General features: G+C 25.2%; 1 protein-coding gene across 3 annotated transcripts; it reads left to right on the top strand.

Moving 5' to 3' along the window:
* Nucleotides 1-8,596: 8,596 nt before the first annotated feature.
* Nucleotides 8,597-19,582, top strand: LOC126896725 (acetyl-coenzyme A transporter 1-like). Of its 3 annotated transcripts, none has more exons than XM_050669752.1 (11): nucleotides 8,597-8,804; nucleotides 9,300-9,602; nucleotides 10,926-11,052; nucleotides 11,125-11,281; nucleotides 11,344-11,498; nucleotides 15,529-15,710; nucleotides 15,789-15,970; nucleotides 16,870-16,990; nucleotides 17,808-18,008; nucleotides 18,064-18,317; nucleotides 18,408-19,579. In XM_050669752.1, the coding sequence occupies exons 2-11, from the start codon at nucleotides 9,339-9,341 to the stop codon at nucleotides 18,502-18,504; spliced, it is 1,740 nt and encodes a 579-aa protein (XP_050525709.1). In that variant the 5' UTR covers nucleotides 8,597-8,804; nucleotides 9,300-9,338; the 3' UTR covers nucleotides 18,505-19,579. The 3 variants fall into 3 exon arrangements, with proteins under 3 accessions (XP_050525709.1, XP_050525710.1, XP_050525711.1); XM_050669753.1 differs by lacking the exon at nucleotides 8,597-8,804 and adding an exon at nucleotides 8,892-8,989 and having other exon boundaries at nucleotides 18,408-19,580; XM_050669754.1 differs by lacking the exon at nucleotides 8,597-8,804 and adding an exon at nucleotides 10,139-10,308 and having other exon boundaries at nucleotides 9,484-9,602; nucleotides 18,408-19,582.
* The last annotated feature ends 1,068 nt before the right edge of the window (nucleotides 19,583-20,650 follow it).

Here is a 20,650-nt window from a genome sequence, read left to right as displayed (position 1 = left end):
AAGCGACTAATCTCAAATTTTACAAATTAAATCAGTGGAAATAAGCAAATGACTTAATTTTAACATTTGTGGAATGATTACGTTTTATTCATCGCCGTGAAATTAAAATGTATACAACTTCATTTAATACTGAAAATACAATCCAGATGCAGTGCTGCATTTGATAACTTTGCGCCTATTAAAAAATTACCACCTGAGGAAGAAGGTATCACACAACTTTTGAATACGGTCTTACCTAAATGTGCTTAATTTTGAATATTACTAATTAATGCTTATAACAATTAAATAAAAATAAATGATCAGTTTTATATCTCTCTATTTTTCGAAATTAACATTCTAAGAGGGTGTCTTCCTCATGTTAGGGATTCAAAGATGGTTTCCTTGGCTAAGACAATAATGGATGGGACGGGTATTAAGGCACCACAAATGAGAAAATCACAAAAAATTCTCAATGGCATCCTGGGGATCGAACCCGGAACCTCGTGCGCCAAAACATTAATTTTTACTCACTAAGCCAGACCGAACCTTTATTAATAGATATAATAATTGCATTTCAAAAATGTTTTATATTTCATAACATTTTTTTGGTTACTTCAACTTTTTGATTTTTTATTCAATGTAACCGCTTTTTCAATTGGGCTACTTCAAGATGTAAAAATACCAGATTGCAAGGTAAAAAGTAAAAATTTTAGAATTATATGAATTGACTTGAAAATTTTTAAATTTAAATACCATAAAATTGCTTTCATTAACTATCATGACATATGAAGTAAGTTAACTTACGACATATTTAATGCTCAAGTTTAAATAATTTGGATTTATTTTATTTTAGGTAGAGTTCTCCGAAATAGATGGTATATCATATCCAAAATTTTTAGAATACTCATTCGAAAAGGACAGTTTAGCTTTAATTTATTTATCCATGTGTGCTGTTGAGTTGATATTCAGATTTATAATAGAAAACGTGCGTTTGGATTAAAACTAGTGATGGGAAATATCGAATAATAACTATCGAACTATTCGATAGTTGTCCACTATTCGAACTATTCGATAGTCATTCAAAAACTATTTGAATAGTATAAATATTCGATAGTTGACAATATATTCGAATAGTTTTAAAAACTATTCGGTACCTCCATTCGAATAGTTTTTAAAATATTTGATAGTTTATGCTAAAAATAAAATATTCGGTGGTATAAAAACAGTTCGAATAATTAATTAATAGTTTAAAATATTTGAAAATGCTCATCACTAATTTTTTTTATTATTAATTGTATCTTATTTATAATCTTAGTACCCTTAATAAACAGTTTTAAAACAATCCTATTTAGATCGTTAGTGTTATTAAAACAGCAAAACTATAAATTTAAAAGAGCAGGTAATACTAGACTAAGAACAGTATACAAGGTATTAAGTGTAAAATAAGACTTTAGTATTTACGAATACTTCTGTTGCGCATAGAACAAACTTTTCCGATAAAACTGAAAATATATCATTAGTCATCGGAAAAAAGAACTGCTTTTTAATTTTCAACCCATATTTATCAGTTTTTACCAACAACTCACAAACTAAAAATAAATAAAATGGTACTTTTAACTGTTATTAATTGTATAATAATTTATTTTAAGTATTCGTTAATTATCTTCTTATTATAATTAATTGTACTTAATAAAAATTTTAATTAGAACTAATCGAATATTTTTTGAAACCATTCGCTAGCCCATTTGAATATATTTTAAAACTATTCGATAGTCTATTCGAATATTTTTAAAAACTATTCGATAGTTTATGCTAAAAACACACTATTCGGTTGTGCAATAACAATTCGAATAGTTATTCGATAGTTTTTTAAAACTATCGAATATTATTCAATAGTTTAAAATATTCGAAAATACCCATCACTAATTAAAACCTATGAGTTTTTTTTTTAAAATAATGCCGTTCCAATAATTTTTATTTTTATTGTTTATTGCTATTATCAGTATTGTCAAAATGAATTTATAATGAATAATTTTTTGGTGTTTTTAATAATAAGTTATAATTTAGGAATCAATAAAATATTCTTTTTTAGGATGTTTAAGGGAATTTGTATTGAAGTACTTATTTATTATACCTCGAATTACGTTTCTAAACATAACAATATGTGTTCTTGTTATTTCATATTTGAGATTTACTTCATATATTAGAAAGTGAATAGTATTTTTTTTACAGGGTGGATGGAATTGAAATCTTAGATTTATTTTTATAGTTTTGTAAAAACATTAACATGATATACCAATTAAAAAAAAATCGTATTTTTATTTAGATATTAACAACGATTATGCAAATATCTATTATGTCATTTTATACACGTGTAGGCAACTCATCTGTCGGTAGTACTAACTAACTAGTGATGAGCATTTTCGAATATTTTAAACTATCGAATAGTATTCAATAGTTTTTTCGAATAACTATTCAAATTGTTTTCATACAAACGAATACTTTATTTTTAGCATAAAATAATGAATAGACTATCGAATAGTTTTAAAACCTATTCGATTAGTTCTACTTAAAATTTTAATTAAGTACACTTAATTATAATAAGAAGATAATTAATGAATACTTGAAATAAATTATTATACAATTGATAATAGTAAAAATTAGTGATGGGCATTTCCAAATATTTTAAACTATCGATTAACTATTCGAATTATGTTTATACAACCGAATAGTTTATTTTTAGCATAGACAATTGAATAGTTTTAAAAAAATATTCTTATAGACTATCGAATATTTTAAAAACTATTCGAATACACTGTCGTATATTTTTTAAAACTATTAGAATATACTTTGTAATTATCGAATATTTTTACTATTCCAATAGTTTTGAATGACTATCGAATAGTTCGATAGTTACAATTCGATATTTCCCATCACTAGTACTAACATGTAAATTATACCACATTATTTTTTTAGGAAAAGCCATAACAAAACGAGCACATACGCTTTAGTTAGTTTTCTGAAATTTAAACAGTGATCAAATAATTATGTACGTACTAGATTAGCGTATGACCTTATAATGGTTTTTATTCATAACTATTTATAGTTATTTTCTTTTTTTTCTTTTTAGAAAGATCAAAGTGATATGAAAGAATGTGTAGTTATTGCCGATGAAGAATAATTTGATATTTATCAATGCATAGAGTTATTAGAAACTTACAGCTTCAAAACATTGAAGATTAGCATATTAATAAAAAATTCTGTTCTTCCATAGAGTTACAAGAAAAAAATATCACTTTTCATTGATAATATCTAACAGTAGTAAATAAAAGTAAAAAGAGTTACAGAACAGCAAACTTAAAATGTTTATTTATAACATTTTTTAGTTTAACAAGCTTAAAATAGTACAATTAATCGTCTAATAAATAATATAAATATAAAATTTAAATAATTAAAATTGTTGTCAATTTATTATCACGTTTTATCTCAATAAGGGAATAATTACATAATTTTTTGATTTTTAGTAATTGTTTTTTCTGTGCATAAATTATAATTTATTCTTGTTGTTTCATTTTTGAAATACTCAATTCTTGAACAATTTTTAGATAGACAAAAATTAATCGAATTCAATTAATTTTAATTAAATTTTATCTATTATTAATCAGTAAATAATTATTTATTGAAATAAAACAAAAAATATACTGTATATGTTCAAAAAAAATAAACAATGTCTATTTATTTTTTGACCTATTCTTGAAGCGTAGATGTTTATTCATTTTAGCTGGCACGCGACTGAAGGAATGTTTTATAACTGTGTAATATAATTTACCAATTTGTACTAGAATATTTTTTGTTTAATTTTTTGTTTGTTTACAGACGTTTTAAATTTTAAATTTATATTGATGTCACGTTTTTTTATCAAAGGTGCCCCAATGAGTTAGTGAAAACAATATAATTACATTGTTATGTTCATGTTTTTAGAACATTATAATTGCGACGTTATTTACGGTTCATTATCTATTAGATTACATTAAAAGATGTCTATTAAAATTGAAAATATCAAGATAGGGTTATCGGTTCCGAAAATCGGTAAAATTAATATTAGGAATGGGATAAGTAAGCTTAGACACTAAAATTTTTTTTATTTGAATTATACATAAATTATTCAAATTTAAATAGAAAATTGCGGTCATAGTTTCTTAATAATTTTGTTAAAAAAATCTTGCTATACTAGTAATAAAAAATGGTTTTATTTAAATTTTTTTATCACAAATGGGCAACTTAAAATTTGACCGTTTTTTTAATAGTTTTTTGGTGTATGAAAGAATAAAAATTGAGAACTTTTATAGAGTAAATATTGGTATAGTATTATTTACTCGTAATCTTAAAGAAACTTATAAGTATACTTTGTTCTATAATAAATTTTAATTTTAAGTAGGATGATTTCTCTTTATGTTTACTTTTGAAAATGACCCTTATAATCATATTTTCAAAATTAAACTCAAAAAAGTTTAAATTAATACAAGTAAACTGGTTTAAAAGCTCAAATTTCTCGTTGTAGAAAATAAGTTTAAATATATTCGAATAAATTCGTCAGTGTACAAAATAGTTACAAAATACCCATTAAAGCGTCTAATGATACTGTTTATATAAACTTAGTGACGTAAATTTTATATCAATTAAACTATGATTAACAAAACTAGAAATTATATTTTAAATTACTCATCTGTTTTTTTACTAGTGACATTCATCCCTCACAGTCAGAAAGTATTAATCATTGACTACTATGTTTTTTAAAGGACTCAGTGATGATAGCTGAAGGATCTTCAATCATTTTTAGTTAACAGTCGATATTTTTTTGTCAACAAGTATAGTTTTATTCTTGACAAAAATTCGTGTTGACCTTACTAATGCGTTAATCCAATTACAATTTTTTTACAGTAAGTAACCTCATAAACAGTACAATTATACTATTAATTTCAATCTTTATAATCAATTTTTCAAAAATAGACTTATAGTTATGGCAATTTCATTAAAAAAAACAAAGAAATTAACATATAGTGTTTTTCTATACAATATTGTTGTAAAATTAGTAAAAACTACTTGTTTAGTGTAAAAAATATCATAGAATATTATAGATATCACTTAAAATATAAAGATACATCTCACGAACTTTTACCTAGGATCTTATCTAAGTAAGTATTGTATAATGACAATATTTATATAAATAAATTAATAGGTAATTAAGAGAAAGATATAAGGACATGTAAACATTATATCTATAGAACATTATAATCTATCTATTATCTTCTCCTATTTTTAATTTAATTATTACAAGCTACATTCAGAGAAATACGTTGGTAAATTAAAAATAAGTTAGATATTTTAAAAATCTGCTTATTCATAAATGTTCAACAAATCGTTAATTTACAACGAATATCTTATAAAACTTTCATGTTATTTTGACTTTAAATATTATGGTAGGTAATATCAATTAAATTATTGTTATAAGCACAATTAATTAGCTGCTGTGTAAAGAATATTATTATTATTATTTTTAACATGGTGCAAAGAATCCTGGCAGTAAATTTTAAGGGAAAAATCTTATAAATAATTAACTTTTTTTTTTTTGGTCAAATTTTTTTTATGTTAGCTACAATTTGTTAGACTGAATTTTCTGAAACATAAAATCATGTTATACATATTATATACAGAGTTATTCTTTTGACATTAGCAATTCAATTTTTCTTAAAAATAATAATTATCTTAAGAAAGTTCGTCTTGCTATTTTTAATTTTTATATATTTCTCTATTTATTAATCATTTCTTAATTCATTAATTATTCACTTATATGTAATAAAAATGCCAAATATATTTTTTTTAATCGAAACAGACATATTTAACTAGATTAAAAAATTAATTAAATGATTGGTCCTTAACAACTTTTGACTTATTATTTCCGAAGTCATAAATAGTTTAAAATATAGAGTGGTAGTGAGGTATGGGTTATTTTTATGGTCATCGTTTTTATAATTTAATTTGGACTTAAAATATTTTTTTAATTAAAAGCACTTAGTTGTTTTTAATAAATGACTAAGCCCTAGAGAGCGAGAATCTTGAGTAGAGTGTCTTAGTTTTTGTATATTTTGAAATTACCAAAAAACTGGTTTTGATAGGGAAAATGGAATTTTTTAGTAAGAAGAAGGTAGTCTTGTAATTCTTTGAAACTGAAGCCTTTTATTTAAATTGGTGTATTACAATGGGGAACATGTGCGTAGGCGTTATTTGAAAATCTGTACAATAATACGATATTATGCCATTAGGTTATTTTGTATTTAAAGACGAGATCTTTGTTTTGGTAATCTTGTATATTTATAATATCTGACATAAATTCTCGAATAATAACATCATATTATATGATAATGTTACTTTATATTAATGATATAAGTGATAATATAATATTACATAGTGTACACTTGAACAAACGATTATAGTAGTAATAATTTATTATTATCGATAAACAGATTTAAAAACTGGGGTTAATTGATTGTTGTCACAGATAATTTGTTAGGTAAAAAATTAATGTAACCAACAGATATTCGTTAACAGAAAAAGTTGTTATATTATATTAAACGGGATAAAGATTAGACTATAGTTAGGTTATTTCCGTGATAATATGGTTTAAGTTAAAAATTTGTCAGTGAGACTTTTTTTTTTATATTGTTGATCTACAATATAAAAAAATGTGCGTCAACGCACGTTGTTTCTATATTACAATACGCTCTTGTGTTCGAGACTTAGTTCATTATATTTTATAAAATCACATTAACTATATGATACTAATTATAATTACCAATTATATATGAAATTAACTATATAACTGTAAGAAATATTTTGAGTGTTAAAAAGCCAGAAAATATGTTAATGTTTCCAAGGAATTATGTAGTTATATATGAGTTTGAAATATTATTAAAAAAGAGTATTTCAAAACTGCTCGATTAAAAAATGAAATGTGGGATTTATTAAATTTAAACCAATAAGATTAAAATTTATAACTGAAAAATTAAAAAAAAATCCCTCATTCAAATTTTATTTTACTATTTAAAAATTAATATAATATAAGCGAACTCCTATAGTTAGTCGATGATTTTTATTAATATGGTGCACTATTAATAATTATGATATTTTTGATTATAACACCATTTCATTTAACAAATAGTTCAGATATTTTATTTTGTTAATTTCTTTCATAAATATTCAATGTTACATTGGTAATATATAACTTTTTTTATTGATATTTTAAATCTTATTATGTTTAGTTTTTTTTTGTTTTTAAAAATAACGATGTGTTTTATATACTTTAAAATAGTTTAATTTTGATTTGTCAATTGTAATTAACTATTCAATAATTACCTAATCAACCCATCAAAAAATAAAAATATAAGGTGTATAACTTTTATGAAATATTAGAGTCGAGTGTGTTGCTAATTACAAGCTTAATGATATTTAAAAATAACACTTTTTTAATTATACCAAATTAACTTTTAGAGATTTTCTGAAAGAAGTGGTTAATCCAAATAACATGGCCCGTTACAGCTAAAGTTATTCAACAGTGTAAACAAAATAAAACAAAGTTAACAATTACTTTAATACTTTAAAGGTTCGCTGTTTTGAGAATAGCGTACGGTAACTGACTCATTGCGTTTCTAGAAGTTATGGAAAAGTAGCCAGAGCCCCTCTTTTTTCTTCTAAACAAAAAGTTTACAAGAATATAACGTCTATATTTTTGAATATATATACGTGACCAAAACTGTGCCGTAAAAAATCAGTCTTTTATTTAAAACCTAAAATCAACAGCATAATGAAATATGTTGATTTTATTTTTCTCATATATTCAGCTAAAGTAAAGTAGTTTTGTAGTTTTAGACTACAAAACAATAAGCTAAATTTGAAATTTATAGGTAATTACAAAATAAATTAAAATCGGCATTAAGACAAGTCAGTATTGATTAGATTTTAGATAAAATCAATGACTTCTATTTTTGTCGAATTTCATTTATTTAATTCATTTTTCTAGCCATTTAAAATTATATTTTGAGTTAATGAAATATTTTAAGAATTATTCATGTCGATAAGCGAATAATATGAGAAATATTATTATTTAAAACCATTATCATTGATTAAAATTAGCATCTACATTTTTAAAATTGTTCGTAAGCATTATTGACATTTATTCATAACAAGATTCGTGAATCTTGTAAGCATTATTTTTGAATTAGCTTGCTTGTGGGAGTTTTGCGTACTTCAAGATTATTAATATTTATAACTAGTGTGTTGTGAAATGATTTTTTATGCTCCCATTAATTTTGCTAATTGGAATCATCAGGAGTGAATTTTGCGAAAAAAAGTTTTTGTCGAAAACAAGATAAAAACAATTAGCTCTGTTTTTAAAATTAAAGAATACTATGCGCATATCTTATTAGGTTGAAATTTACGTCAACATATCATATGTTTCCTGTATTTTAAAGACATTCTATTATGTAAACATAAGTCTTTTGATTATATTAATTAGTAATATTCTTTAAAATTTTAGCCTGATACTTTTATAACGCAGTAAAATATGTATTGATAACAACAAGTTCTACTTGGTCTTCGGCATTTCATTTTGTAACTTCAAAAGCACCGCATGTATTCTGTTTTTTATCCGTTTCTTTATTTTTTTAATTATTTTTAGTCGTATCATATTATTTTCAACTCGTGTGATAAAATTGTCGACGAAGGATTTTGAAAAACGTTTAAATTATAATTAATATAATTTTTATTAGGTATTTATAAAAAAATACAAGATAATAAGATAGTTATATTAGTAAACTAAGTATTTTCCTATATTATAGCCTCTTTGTTTGTAAAACCGATTTTGGTTATAATAAATAAAAACAAATATTGTTGTATTATCAAAATTGTTTTAAATAAATCATATTGACAAATGTTTTGTATTTTTGTATAAAAGGTAGATTACTTAAACTAGATTAAACTGATAATAGTATTAATCCTAATATGACAATAATCTTTGATCACTTAATTTTTACATCATTTTTTTCACTATCAGTTGATTTATTGTGATGTATTACTAAAAAAATATAAGGCCATATCATTAGATAAAATTTTATCACGTTAATTACTTTAATTAATGTGTTAATAAGATATTTATCTAATATCAATCTTTTTATATTAAGAATATATATTTTAATATAATTTAAACGTATTTTGTTAATTAAATAAAACAATCATTTGAATTTAATGATCCTATGACTTTGCAGCTTGAAAATTATAGTCTACGATTATACATAAAAACTGTTATGACTGGAACTCTAATAAGGGAATGCTCGAACGGGCGAATGTGTAAACCACAATCAGATTTAACAGATCGCTGTAAAGAATTAATCACTATAGATTCATGCACAAATTTCAACACACAACATATAAAAAAGCCTAGTTTAAAAGGAGATGTGTTGAATATAATTGTGCTAGTAGTTTTGTATGTTTTGAAAGGGATTCCATTTGGAATGTCAAATGCTGTAAAGATATTACTGCAAGACAAGAAAATTCCATATGAAGAACAGGTAGTAGAAATAAAATAAATAGTTGTTCATTGTTTCTTATTATAAATAATGAACAAATGAAAATATATTAAATTATATTGTCAAAAAATTCATGTAAATTTAATAAAACTAATTAAACTGACAATTTATAGAACATTTTATCTGGGGCAAAATAAATGTTTAATGATACTGGCTTGGCAGTTTGAATTCAAAATATTCTTTAAAGGAAATATGTCTTACTGAAAAGAATTGCTCTTTTTTAAGTTCCTAGTGATATTAAGAAGCTTTTTTAAATATTTAATAAAATATAAGTTTTTACCATTAAGTGTGTGCATTATTTTTTCAAGATCTCTACACAGAGTCTAATTTACTTTTGAATAATTGATTATTAAATCACTAAACAGCTATTTATCAATGTAATTTCTAAATAATATGCTATTTATATTCTAAGAGGTCAAACATTAAATATTTTTTATTATAAACACTAAAAATAGTTAAATTTGATCTATAACTATACGTTTGGCTATATATTTTTCTACTTTTTAAATTTTTTTTAGTGTATTTTGTTCATTGACGTATTCGGAAGGAGTCTTCTCATGGACTTATACAGCCACCACATATGTATTGTTATAAAATAAAAAATCTTTTAGAAAGGAAATGAATTTAGTCCTCAAATTTTTTTCTTAAATATATGCCTATGGTTTTAACTAAAATCAAATTGAATCCAGTAAATTATATTTTACGTAGACATATTTTAGAACTGGTAAACTCATGATGTTTTAATAAAATTATTTAAAACTACTAAAATGTAGTTTAAAATTATAAATTAAAAATTATTTTTACGTTACATCAAATTTAAAATGGTGGCCATTTAAATATTTTTCTGGGGATGATGTCATTTACTGTACTTTGATATAATATTTTGATTTATATCGGAGGATTTATTAAAAAAACACTCATAATTTTTTCGTTAAATTTTTTTAAAAGGGTTACATTAAGTTTAAAATAAAATTTGACTTATCGTTAAGTAATTTTAAGATTTTGTTGAAGAAACATCTAAAAAATATTGTCATCTTGAATATTATCAAAAAAAAGTTTTAGACTTATGAATTATCATTTTATATTTAAAATTTTAATTCAACACAGAATTATTGGAAATTTATTTACAATTATTTAAGTCGTTATTATTTATATTTAACAGCAGAACTATAATTTATACAAATATCCAGAATAGTCCTACAGCCTAATTATTAATTATAATTTACTATATATATTGGATATTTGCTAATTAAATAATTGATAATATACTTTTTTTTCTAATCTACAGTTTCTCTAATTTAATAGGCTGTATATTCTATAATTTATTGGCCTTACACTCTGAAGATATTTATGGCCCCTTTTCTTGATTTAACGATTTCGAAAAAAATCGGTAGAAGAAAAATATGGTTATTTCCCATTCAAAGTTTAATCGGTAATTGTATACTAGAGCTTACATTAATATAATAATTGAGATATTTTTTAATGTTCTGTATTCTGACGGTAGGAGGACTATTAATTTTTATCGGATATGGAATCCAAGACTGGTTGAATGATAAAAATCTGAATTTTAAAATGGTGACATCCGTGTTTTGTGTTTTACTGATCTTGTCAGCTATACAAGACACTGTAATTGACGGATGGGCATTGGATTTTCTCAAAAAGTAACATATTGACTTAATATCACTTACGTTGAAAACATAAAAAAAATGTTTGTATTCTGTAGAGAAAATGTGGGTTATGCTGCTTTATGCAATAACTGCGGACATGCCATGGGTGTTATGATTGGGTACGTGGTTTTGTTGCTGTTGGAATCGGAGAGTTTTTGTAACAAATGGTTACGTTATACTAAGCAAAGTGGCGGAATTGTATCATTTAAAGGTATTTTTGATATTTTTACACATCTGACGTGAAAAATAAAAACAAATATTATGAATGAATGAATATTATTGTTGTATTGTCTGGGGGTCCTTCTCGGTAATTCCTATGAGCAGTGTCGTGCTAATTGTCATTAACATTTAAAGACAATCATATATTTGGCATCTCTATTATATGTTTAAACAAAATACATTTTATGCAAAAAAAAATTATTCATAATTATTTTTTGGTGCCCCTCACATATGTAGCGTCCGAAGGTACTTTCTCCTATTGCGCGCCATCAGTAAAGCCATGAATACTTTTATTATTTAAAAACTAAAAAATGCATTTGAAAATATTAATAAAAGATATAAATATATAAAAAATACTTTATTTTAAAAGCCACAACAAATATTGTTAGTATAAAACTCCTACAATTTTATTTTTGCGATTATTACTAAGAATATTTTTTTATGATTTTTAGAATTAAGTAGTTTTAATTTATTTTTATTATTATTTGACTGTTTTTATTTGTTGTGGCGAAGCGTTAATCTTGAGGTCGGGTAGACATTGAAAATAATGCTAGCTCTAATGACTTTTTCTAATTTTGTTTATTTTTATAAAATAAATAAAAATTAAATATTAAATAAAAATTATTTAATATAAATTCAATAACAAAATTACCCAGAAATCTTTTTTTTTACTTCATGTTTACAATCCCATCATTCAATAATTCTTCTTCTTCTGCTTCTTCCTCGTCTTAATCCCAACTACTTGGGGTCGGCCACACTTATCCTAAAACTTCCACTTGACATGATCTGCCACATCATCTATGCTTACATAAGGTGTCCTTATATTGCATTCAATAGCATTCCTCTATCTCTGTTTTGGTCTTCCTTGACCTTTTCTTCCTTCAACATTCATTTCTATAACTGTTCATACAGCTTCAGATTCTTTTCTCCTCATAACATGACCAAACCATCTAAATATATTTTTTCTCATCTTATTCACAATTGACGTTACAACTATACTCCTTCTTATATGCTCGTTCCTTATCCTATCTTCTCTAGTCACTCGACTCGTCTATCTAAGCATTCTCATTTCTGCTCTACTTTCTTATCAACCGCCCAATACTCAAAACTCAACACTCAGCCTCATTGGAATTCTTTTATCGCATAAGACACCAGACACTTCTCTCCACTTCAACCACCTGCACTTAATCCTGTGTCTTACATTCTCGTCAATACCACTACTCTTTTGCATAATTGACCCTAAATACTTAAAACTTTCCACCTCTCTTATCAAGGCCTCACATATTGTCACTGAACCCCTCATTTCACCTACTCAGTGTTCTTTGTTAAACTCGTGCTCTATATATTTAGTCTTATTCTTACTTATTCTTAAACCCTTTTCTTCAATAGCTGATCTCTACACCTCTAGCCTTTGATTAATTTCCTCCTTATTTTCTCCTATTAACATTATATCGTCAGCAACAACATGCACCACGGCACCTCTCCTTGTATTTCACTAGTAATTTCATCCACCACTTAAGACAATAAGTAAGGGCAGCTTAAAGTAGAACCTTTGTGCACTCCTACTATTACCCAAAAACCTTCTGTTACTCCTCCTACGCTTTTTATTACGGTACAAGTGTCATCATACATATCTTCTATTATATTAATGTACCTTTTCGGGACTCCTTTTCTCATCAATGCCCACTTGAAAACCTCTCTCGATACTCTGTCATACGCTTTCTCCAAATCTATAAATACCATACACAGTACTTTCTTCTTTTCCCTAAACTTTTCTATTAGTTGCCTTACACAAAATACTAGCTCCATTGTTGACTTATCAGGCATAAATCCAAACTGGTTTTTAGATACCGATGTCGCATTTCTTATTATCTTATCCTTTATCTTTTCTAAATTTTCATACTATGACTCATAAGCTTTATGCTTCTATAATTTCCACACTTCTGTATGTGACCTTTACCTTTAAATATCGGTACCACAATAATATTCCTCCATTCATTTGGAATTTTCCCATCTAATAAGATTTTATTTAAAAGTTCCTTCAACCACCTTATGCTAACATCGCCTAATATTTTCTATACTTCTACTGGCACTTCATCTGGTCCTACTGCTTTATTCATTTTCATTGATGCCACAGCCTCCCATATCTCTTTATCACTAATTCAATCTACCTATCCCTCATTCCACGAGATACCATTTAATCTCCTCTTCTTTTGCTCTTTTGTCATACATTGAATAGTTTTTTCTTATTTTCTATGATTTTTTGAACATTCTCATCCCATCACTAGTTTTTCTTGTTTCCTGGTATTCTACTTCTACTCTTACTAACAATCTCTTTTGCAGTATTCTTTACATAACTAGCAAATCTATTTCACACATTATTTATGTCTCCCTTGACATTCTACACCGTCCTCTCTTTTACTCTCTTTACAAACTCTTTTTCATTTTCCCCTTTTAATTTCCATCACCGGATATTCGATTTTTCTCCCGTGTTCCTTCAATTTTAGTATATTCTCTTTCCGTTATACCACACCTCCAATACAATTAGTCTATGTTGTGTAGTTACATCTCGTGTGGTATAACTTTACAATCTTTTACTCGCTTTACGCTCTCTCTCTTCCACATAAAATAACTAATCTGTATTCTATTCCTCTCAGTATTATAAGTTATATAATGTTTTTCCTCTTTCTAAAATAAGTATTAACCACCCCGCAAGATCATACGATACTGTGAAATCCAGCATTCTTTTTCCAGCCTCATTTTTCCTACTAAAACCAAACCCTCCATGTACTCTTTCATATCCTCTCCTTTCATTTCATGTCCATTCATATCTTCACCTATCACCGCATCCTCATTGCCAGGTATCTCATGCATCACCTCATCCATCTCACTCCAAAACAATTCCTTGTCTATTTCATCACATCCTATTTGTGGTGCATAGGCATTTATTACATTCAGCACTTTTTCCTCGAATATCAATTTCACGACTATAATTCTGTCACTTTTCCTAGATACTTCTACTACTTTACTTTTCATCTCCTCATTCATTATTATCCTTACACCATTCTTTGTACTAGACTTACCTGCGTATATTATTTTATAGCTCTCACCTATTTCCCTCGATTTCTCTCCTTTCCACTTAGTTTCCTGCACACAACAGATGTTAATTTTTCTCTTCTTCAATACTTCCACTAATTCTCTACTTCTACTATTTAATGTTCCAAGTACCTATTCTTACTTTGTTTCTATCTTTCTCCCTTATACACGAGTCCAGCCTAGAGTTAAGTGGTGATGTCTCTACACCGTTGACACTACAAGCATTGGGTAAACCTGCACACGTCTCTGGTGAAACAGCTACCGCACAAGTTGTCCGGCTGGTATCAAACACTTTATTCTCTAGGACTTCTCCGTTTTTAACTACTTTATTCCCTCTCACCTGTTGCCCCCGCGTACATCCGAGATGGGACAATTCGCCTAAAAATTTTGTTCAGAACACCTAACACTATTTGACAAAAAAATTTTACGTCAGCTGTCGACCTGACCCATCATTCAATAATTATAAATTTTATTATAAGACAAGACAAAAACGTTATTTATTATATATTAGAAATCGTGCGTGATAACAACACAACATGTAAAAATAAATCGTAAAATAAAAAAATGTAGAAAATTTTTGACAGTACACGGCACTTGGAGATATTTCTTATCGTGCAACAATAATTTTCACTCTTTTTCAAACTCTCTGCACACCGCACTAAGAAAAATAAAACAAATTGAAACGTCTTTGATGAACACCACTAGCTTACATGGTACTCAATCAGTTTATTTAAAAAGCAAGAATAATATATAATGGTTTTATGAAATAGATATTTTGAATATTCATATTTATAAATATTTTTAAGTAAAAACCAAACTATTCGATCTATTTTAAGTAGATTATCTCATTGTTTGCTATGACGCTTCGCCACTGAATTTGTTTAATAATGAGTATAGATTAAATGTATGAGATATTTTTTTTTAAGGTTTCTTTTGCTTTTGGGGTGTCATGTTTATCATAGCTACAGTGATAATAGGATTATTTAAACACGAAAAAAAAAATAATAATCCAACCAAAGTTAAAATTTTTCAAGTTTATGGGCTCGCGTGGAAAATTTTAAATTTAGAAACTATAAAACAATTTTCTTTTGTAGTTACGACCTATGAAGTAAGAATGCTTTGGTTTTAAATTATTTAAACTATAAAAATAAGTTTAAAAAAAGTTTAAATCACTATTTGATTTTAGATAGCGTTTGCAATAGAATCAATAATGTCGGCAAAATTTCTAGAACAAGGTATTACAAAAGATGATATAGTTTTAGTTGATCTATCATTATATCCGATTGGATTGATAGTTGCATTTGTAGTAGCAAAATATACGATCGGCCCAAAACCTATGAGTCTATTTTTAAAAGTCATGCCATACCGGTAAATATTTTTGTTATTTTCAGTTGGCTTATAATACTTAATAATTTTTTTCTATCTCTAAGATGATTTCATTAATTTCAGAAATAACTTATATTTTACATTTTGAAACTGATCGATAATTTTTTTTTTGTAAGGGAATTCACGATATTTGTAATATTTCTATATATTTTCAAGTTTGAAACCCCAATACTATTTATCTTGTATTCTTAAAAACAACATCTTAGATGGTTTGGTCTTGTTATGAGGAGAAAAGAATCTGAAGCTGTAAGAACAGTTATAGAAATGAATGTTAAAGGAAGAAGAGGTCGAGGAAGACCAAAACAAAGATGGAGGGGTGTAATTGAATGCGATATGAAGACGGCTGATGTGAGTATAGATGATGTGGGAGATCGTCTTAAGTGGAAGTTTAGGATATGGGTAGTCAACCCTTATGGCAGTTGGGATTAAAACGAGGAAAAAGAAGAAGAAGATTCTTAGAAACAACATCATCTTAGTTTTCCTTAGTAATTTCTAATTAAATATCTTAAAATAATAACAAAATTTAGTGTGATGCTAATTATGGTATTATTTTAAGTAAATTTTAAGTCTGATGAGAATAAGAAAAATGTATAATGTGAATCCTTTTTTCGAAAGCAATTAAAAGGGTCCTGTGCAAAATAATGAAAAACCCTGTTTTTTAAACTAGTTTTAATTTTATATTATTATAATGAAATTGTGTTTATTTGATTGTTGATATAATATTACAAACGGTCATATAATAGAAAATATGATACATTACTTATATGCATGTTTGATGGATATTAAAAAAAAAAACCTTCACAAATAGTATTTTTTTAAATTAAAAGTAATTAATGAAATGTAAGTTAATCATTAATATTATTATAATTTAATATTTTTAGAATGATTGTTGGGATTTTATCCGGTGTACTTGTTTATTATACACCGCAATATGTTTCTAAAGATGGTATTTCGTCACGTTATTTCTTTCTAATATTTCAAATATACAATATTTTCCAAAGAGTAAGTACTAATAAAAAATGTTTAAGTATATTTAATAATGTTATTAGATTTTAGATTATGTTATTATTCATTAGTATTATACTTATTTTTATCATATTATCAATTGAGGTCTAGAAATTCTTATTTGTCAAAGTAAAATTACAAAATCCTAAAGATAATATTGTATTTTAATTAGTAATCCATTTATATACTTCTATAGCACGGTAAAAAATCTTACTTAAAAAGTTTGATTTTAAATGTTCCACAAATTTATCTAGATAATTCCCAAAGTTAATAATACAAAACGAACTTAAGCCGGTCTATGAAAAAATTTCAGGAGACAAAATTTGATTTTTCACAATGCAAAAGGTTGAAATGGTCACCGCGGGTCTGTTATTTATTTATGTATTTATGTATTTATGTAGTATAAAGATAAAATTTGGGTATTTAAGTGAATATTCTTAGACCATACACTAAATACTTAAAATTTAATCTATTTAGAAGTTAACTGAACAGCTTTTAAAAATGGATAAAAAAGATTAAATGGCATTTAGTTGGTTTTCTAAAATTTAAACATTTGTGTGTAATAAAACAAAAGATTTAAAATATAAGCCAGGAGTTAAACGAAATTTATATACATGACCAATAAGCAATGCGCAATAAGAAAATATTTTAATTTCATATTTTTTTTGCATAACTATCTTATAAATTTAGTTCATAAATTGTAATTAATTGAAAGGTTTTGATTAATAACAATTAATGTATGTTATTTGTTATATTTATTTCAATAAAATCATTTGATCATGATTTTTATCTTTTATATTTATTTTTATTCTAGGCTTTGATGATTATTATGCGCTTATCGATTTTGTCATTCTTTTCACGTGTAAGTGATTCTTCAGTCGGAAGTACTTATATGTCAATATTAAATACACTTTATTCTTTGGGAAATGCTTGTATCAAGACAACTTCATTTGCAGCAATCAGTTATTTGACTATAACTAAATGTTCAAGCAATGTTTTTTGTGATATTTTTAACGTAAGTATTAGATAAAATATACAAAATTCAATTCTTTAAAACATTTTTTGAATAGGTTTGTAAAAGTTTTATGGAAGAATGTGATATTATTGTTGATGGTTACTATGTTGAAATAGCACTTTGTACAGTTCTTGGTACAATTTGGTATTTAGTCTTGTACAGAACTATAAAAAATTTACAGTATAAAGACCTTCAAGATTGGCATGTCAATAAGCAAACCTTAAGTAAAAATTCACAAAATGAAAAAGTGCAGACTAAAGAACCATTTTCAATCTGTCCTATAAATGTAAAGATTTGTGGACAGACCAAGTAAAAACAAACAATTTACATTGATTGTGAATTATTTATACAATCTTTTTAGTTTTGCTAACTTGTTCTATTTAAAATTATCTAAATAAGGTTAACAAGTTCAAGATACCTTAATTGGTCTATTCGATTAGGTGTTCCTCTAGGAAAGATCTTAACCAATAAAAGGCAATACGTTCAATTGTTTTGACGGTCATTTGAGAGTTTGAATAGTATGTTTTAAAGTGTTTTATAGATGTTATTTATCACTTTTGTTGTTCAATCATTTTATTAATATTGTTTTTGTATCAATGTGAATTAATGCTTTAAACGGAGTCGTTATATTATTTTTATAACATTAAGTTTGTTATAAATTGAAATTGTTTTATCATTATGTATTTTGTTTTAAAATTAAAAAATTTCATTCGGGTCACCAGAAGTTCCATAAATTTCTTTGTAAACAACAGACTATTACAATTTGAAGGCTGGAAAAAAAAATTTTCTTGTTACAGATTTTTTTTACTAATCTGTCTCTGTTTTTTGTTTAATATCAATATTTTCATAAAAATGATTTTACATTCTATCACCATGAACTTTATTTTTGACATTTTAATATAACTTTTTCTTTATTTAAAATGTTATTTATTTATTATTATTTGTAATTATTTTTCAATATTTTATAAACTTCGGTTTTAATAATATTATAATTTGGATTTTATTGCTAAATTTATAGTATCCAAATAGATCTTTACCAATTGTGATATTGACAGTACACTGTAAGTTATAATATAAGTCTTGTTGCTGACATAATATGCAAATAAGATAATAAGATGTATTAGGAAGTGAGTAAAAGACGTAGTTTTACAATTAGAATAAATTATCGTAGATAACATCATTCTCAAAGTACGAATACAATTTTGTCTCAATAATTTTTCTAATACTAAAATAAATCAAGATTAAGATTTGAGTTATTTACAGTATTTTTAAATTATTAAAAGCAAATCAGTAATTTTTTTTATCAAACTTTGTTCTTCTGTTATTGAATACGTACAATTTTAAATCAAAATAACGGTCATAAATTTTATGCAATTTTTAATCTTGTAAATTATAGGAGGAATTGAGTAGCCAAATATTTTATCTATTTAGACTGTATTTTTTATATTAAGGTCAAATACATGAGTCCTTTTATTATATAAAAATATTAATATATTAAATAATTGTTTTGTGTTTAATGTACTAATAAATACATTATGTCATTGTATTTAATATTGTTAATGCCTGTAAAAACAGTTTGATTGATTTTGTATATAAATATAATGAATTGTGATAAGTTTTTATAATTACTAATTTAGAAAACCTTAATTTNGCCTTATTACTAGTTATAATTACTAATTTAGAAAACCTTAATTTTTTCATTTTTTATTGATATTGATGTCATATGTTCAAATTTGTATTCAGTATTATATTTATAATTTTTTATTTGAATATAAATCAATTATCTAATTTGTAATTTTGTTGTTAATTATTATTATTTTAGTGCCTTTAAATTTACTTTGTGCTCATTCAGACATATATGTATATATACATATATGTATTGAGTTATTATTTACTTAAAAAAAATGTTTTTTTATTAAACTAACTAAATTAATTAAACATAATTATATGGCGATAGCAAAATTTATTTTTATTTCAATGTATATAAATTTTAGATTTTATTATGGTGTTTTATTTTGTTCAATGTATTTAATACTTATATTTGACTGCAACCAAAAAAAATGAGTAGTTGTTTGGTATTTTTTCTTGTGTCTGCTCTTATAGAAATTCTATTTTAGCTATCTTTTAAATATTAAATATTAATTATTATTAATATAAGTTATTTTATATTTTTATAAGAGTATGTACAAGAAAAAAGAGTATGTATATCTATAGTATGCATATAATTTTTATGGCATGCCAAAAAAAATTAAGCATAAAATGTATTTCATTTTTAAAAATAAATGATAGTTAATTATTTTTAAATAAAAAAAAACCTACAATGAATACGAATTAATGTTCTAAAGATGGTTCTGTAGTTGCTGTTAAAATTTTTTCTCCGAATCAACACAAAATGTATAAAATATGTTTCGTGATTATATTTTATGAGAAGAAGGTAATTAGAGTATATATGACATTATACAAGTTTTATAGTATTATTTTACAGAACAACGCGTTTTATTTTTACTTTATTAATATTAATAATTAATCAGTAAACTACAGAGCCATAACCTCTAGCTCATCTTTGTGCACCAAGTCTCTATACTGATTTATTCCGAACATTAATATTACTGGTGTTGTATTTTAAATACTCTGGTCAAAAG

The sequence above is a fragment of the Daktulosphaira vitifoliae genome, unplaced genomic scaffold (assembly GCF_025091365.1).
Source record: "Daktulosphaira vitifoliae isolate Bord-2020 unplaced genomic scaffold, ASM2509136v1 Scaffold_1, whole genome shotgun sequence".
Lineage (NCBI taxonomy): Eukaryota > Metazoa > Arthropoda > Insecta > Hemiptera > Phylloxeridae > Daktulosphaira > Daktulosphaira vitifoliae.
This window is presented reverse-complemented; position numbering and strand designations above follow the sequence as displayed.

Excerpts from the sequence above, each read along its gene's own strand:
- LOC126896725 (XM_050669753.1), top strand. The coding sequence starts at position 9,339 with ATGACTGGAACTCTAATAAGGGAATGCTCGAACGGGCGAATGTGTAAA. Across the intron at positions 11,282-11,343 it reads GCATTGGATTTTCTCAAAAA|AGAAAATGTGGGTTATGCTG; the intron begins GTAACATATTGA and ends TGTATTCTGTAG. Across the intron at positions 18,318-18,407 it reads AAGATTTGTGGACAGACCAA|GTTAACAAGTTCAAGATACC; the intron begins GTAAAAACAAAC and ends TATCTAAATAAG.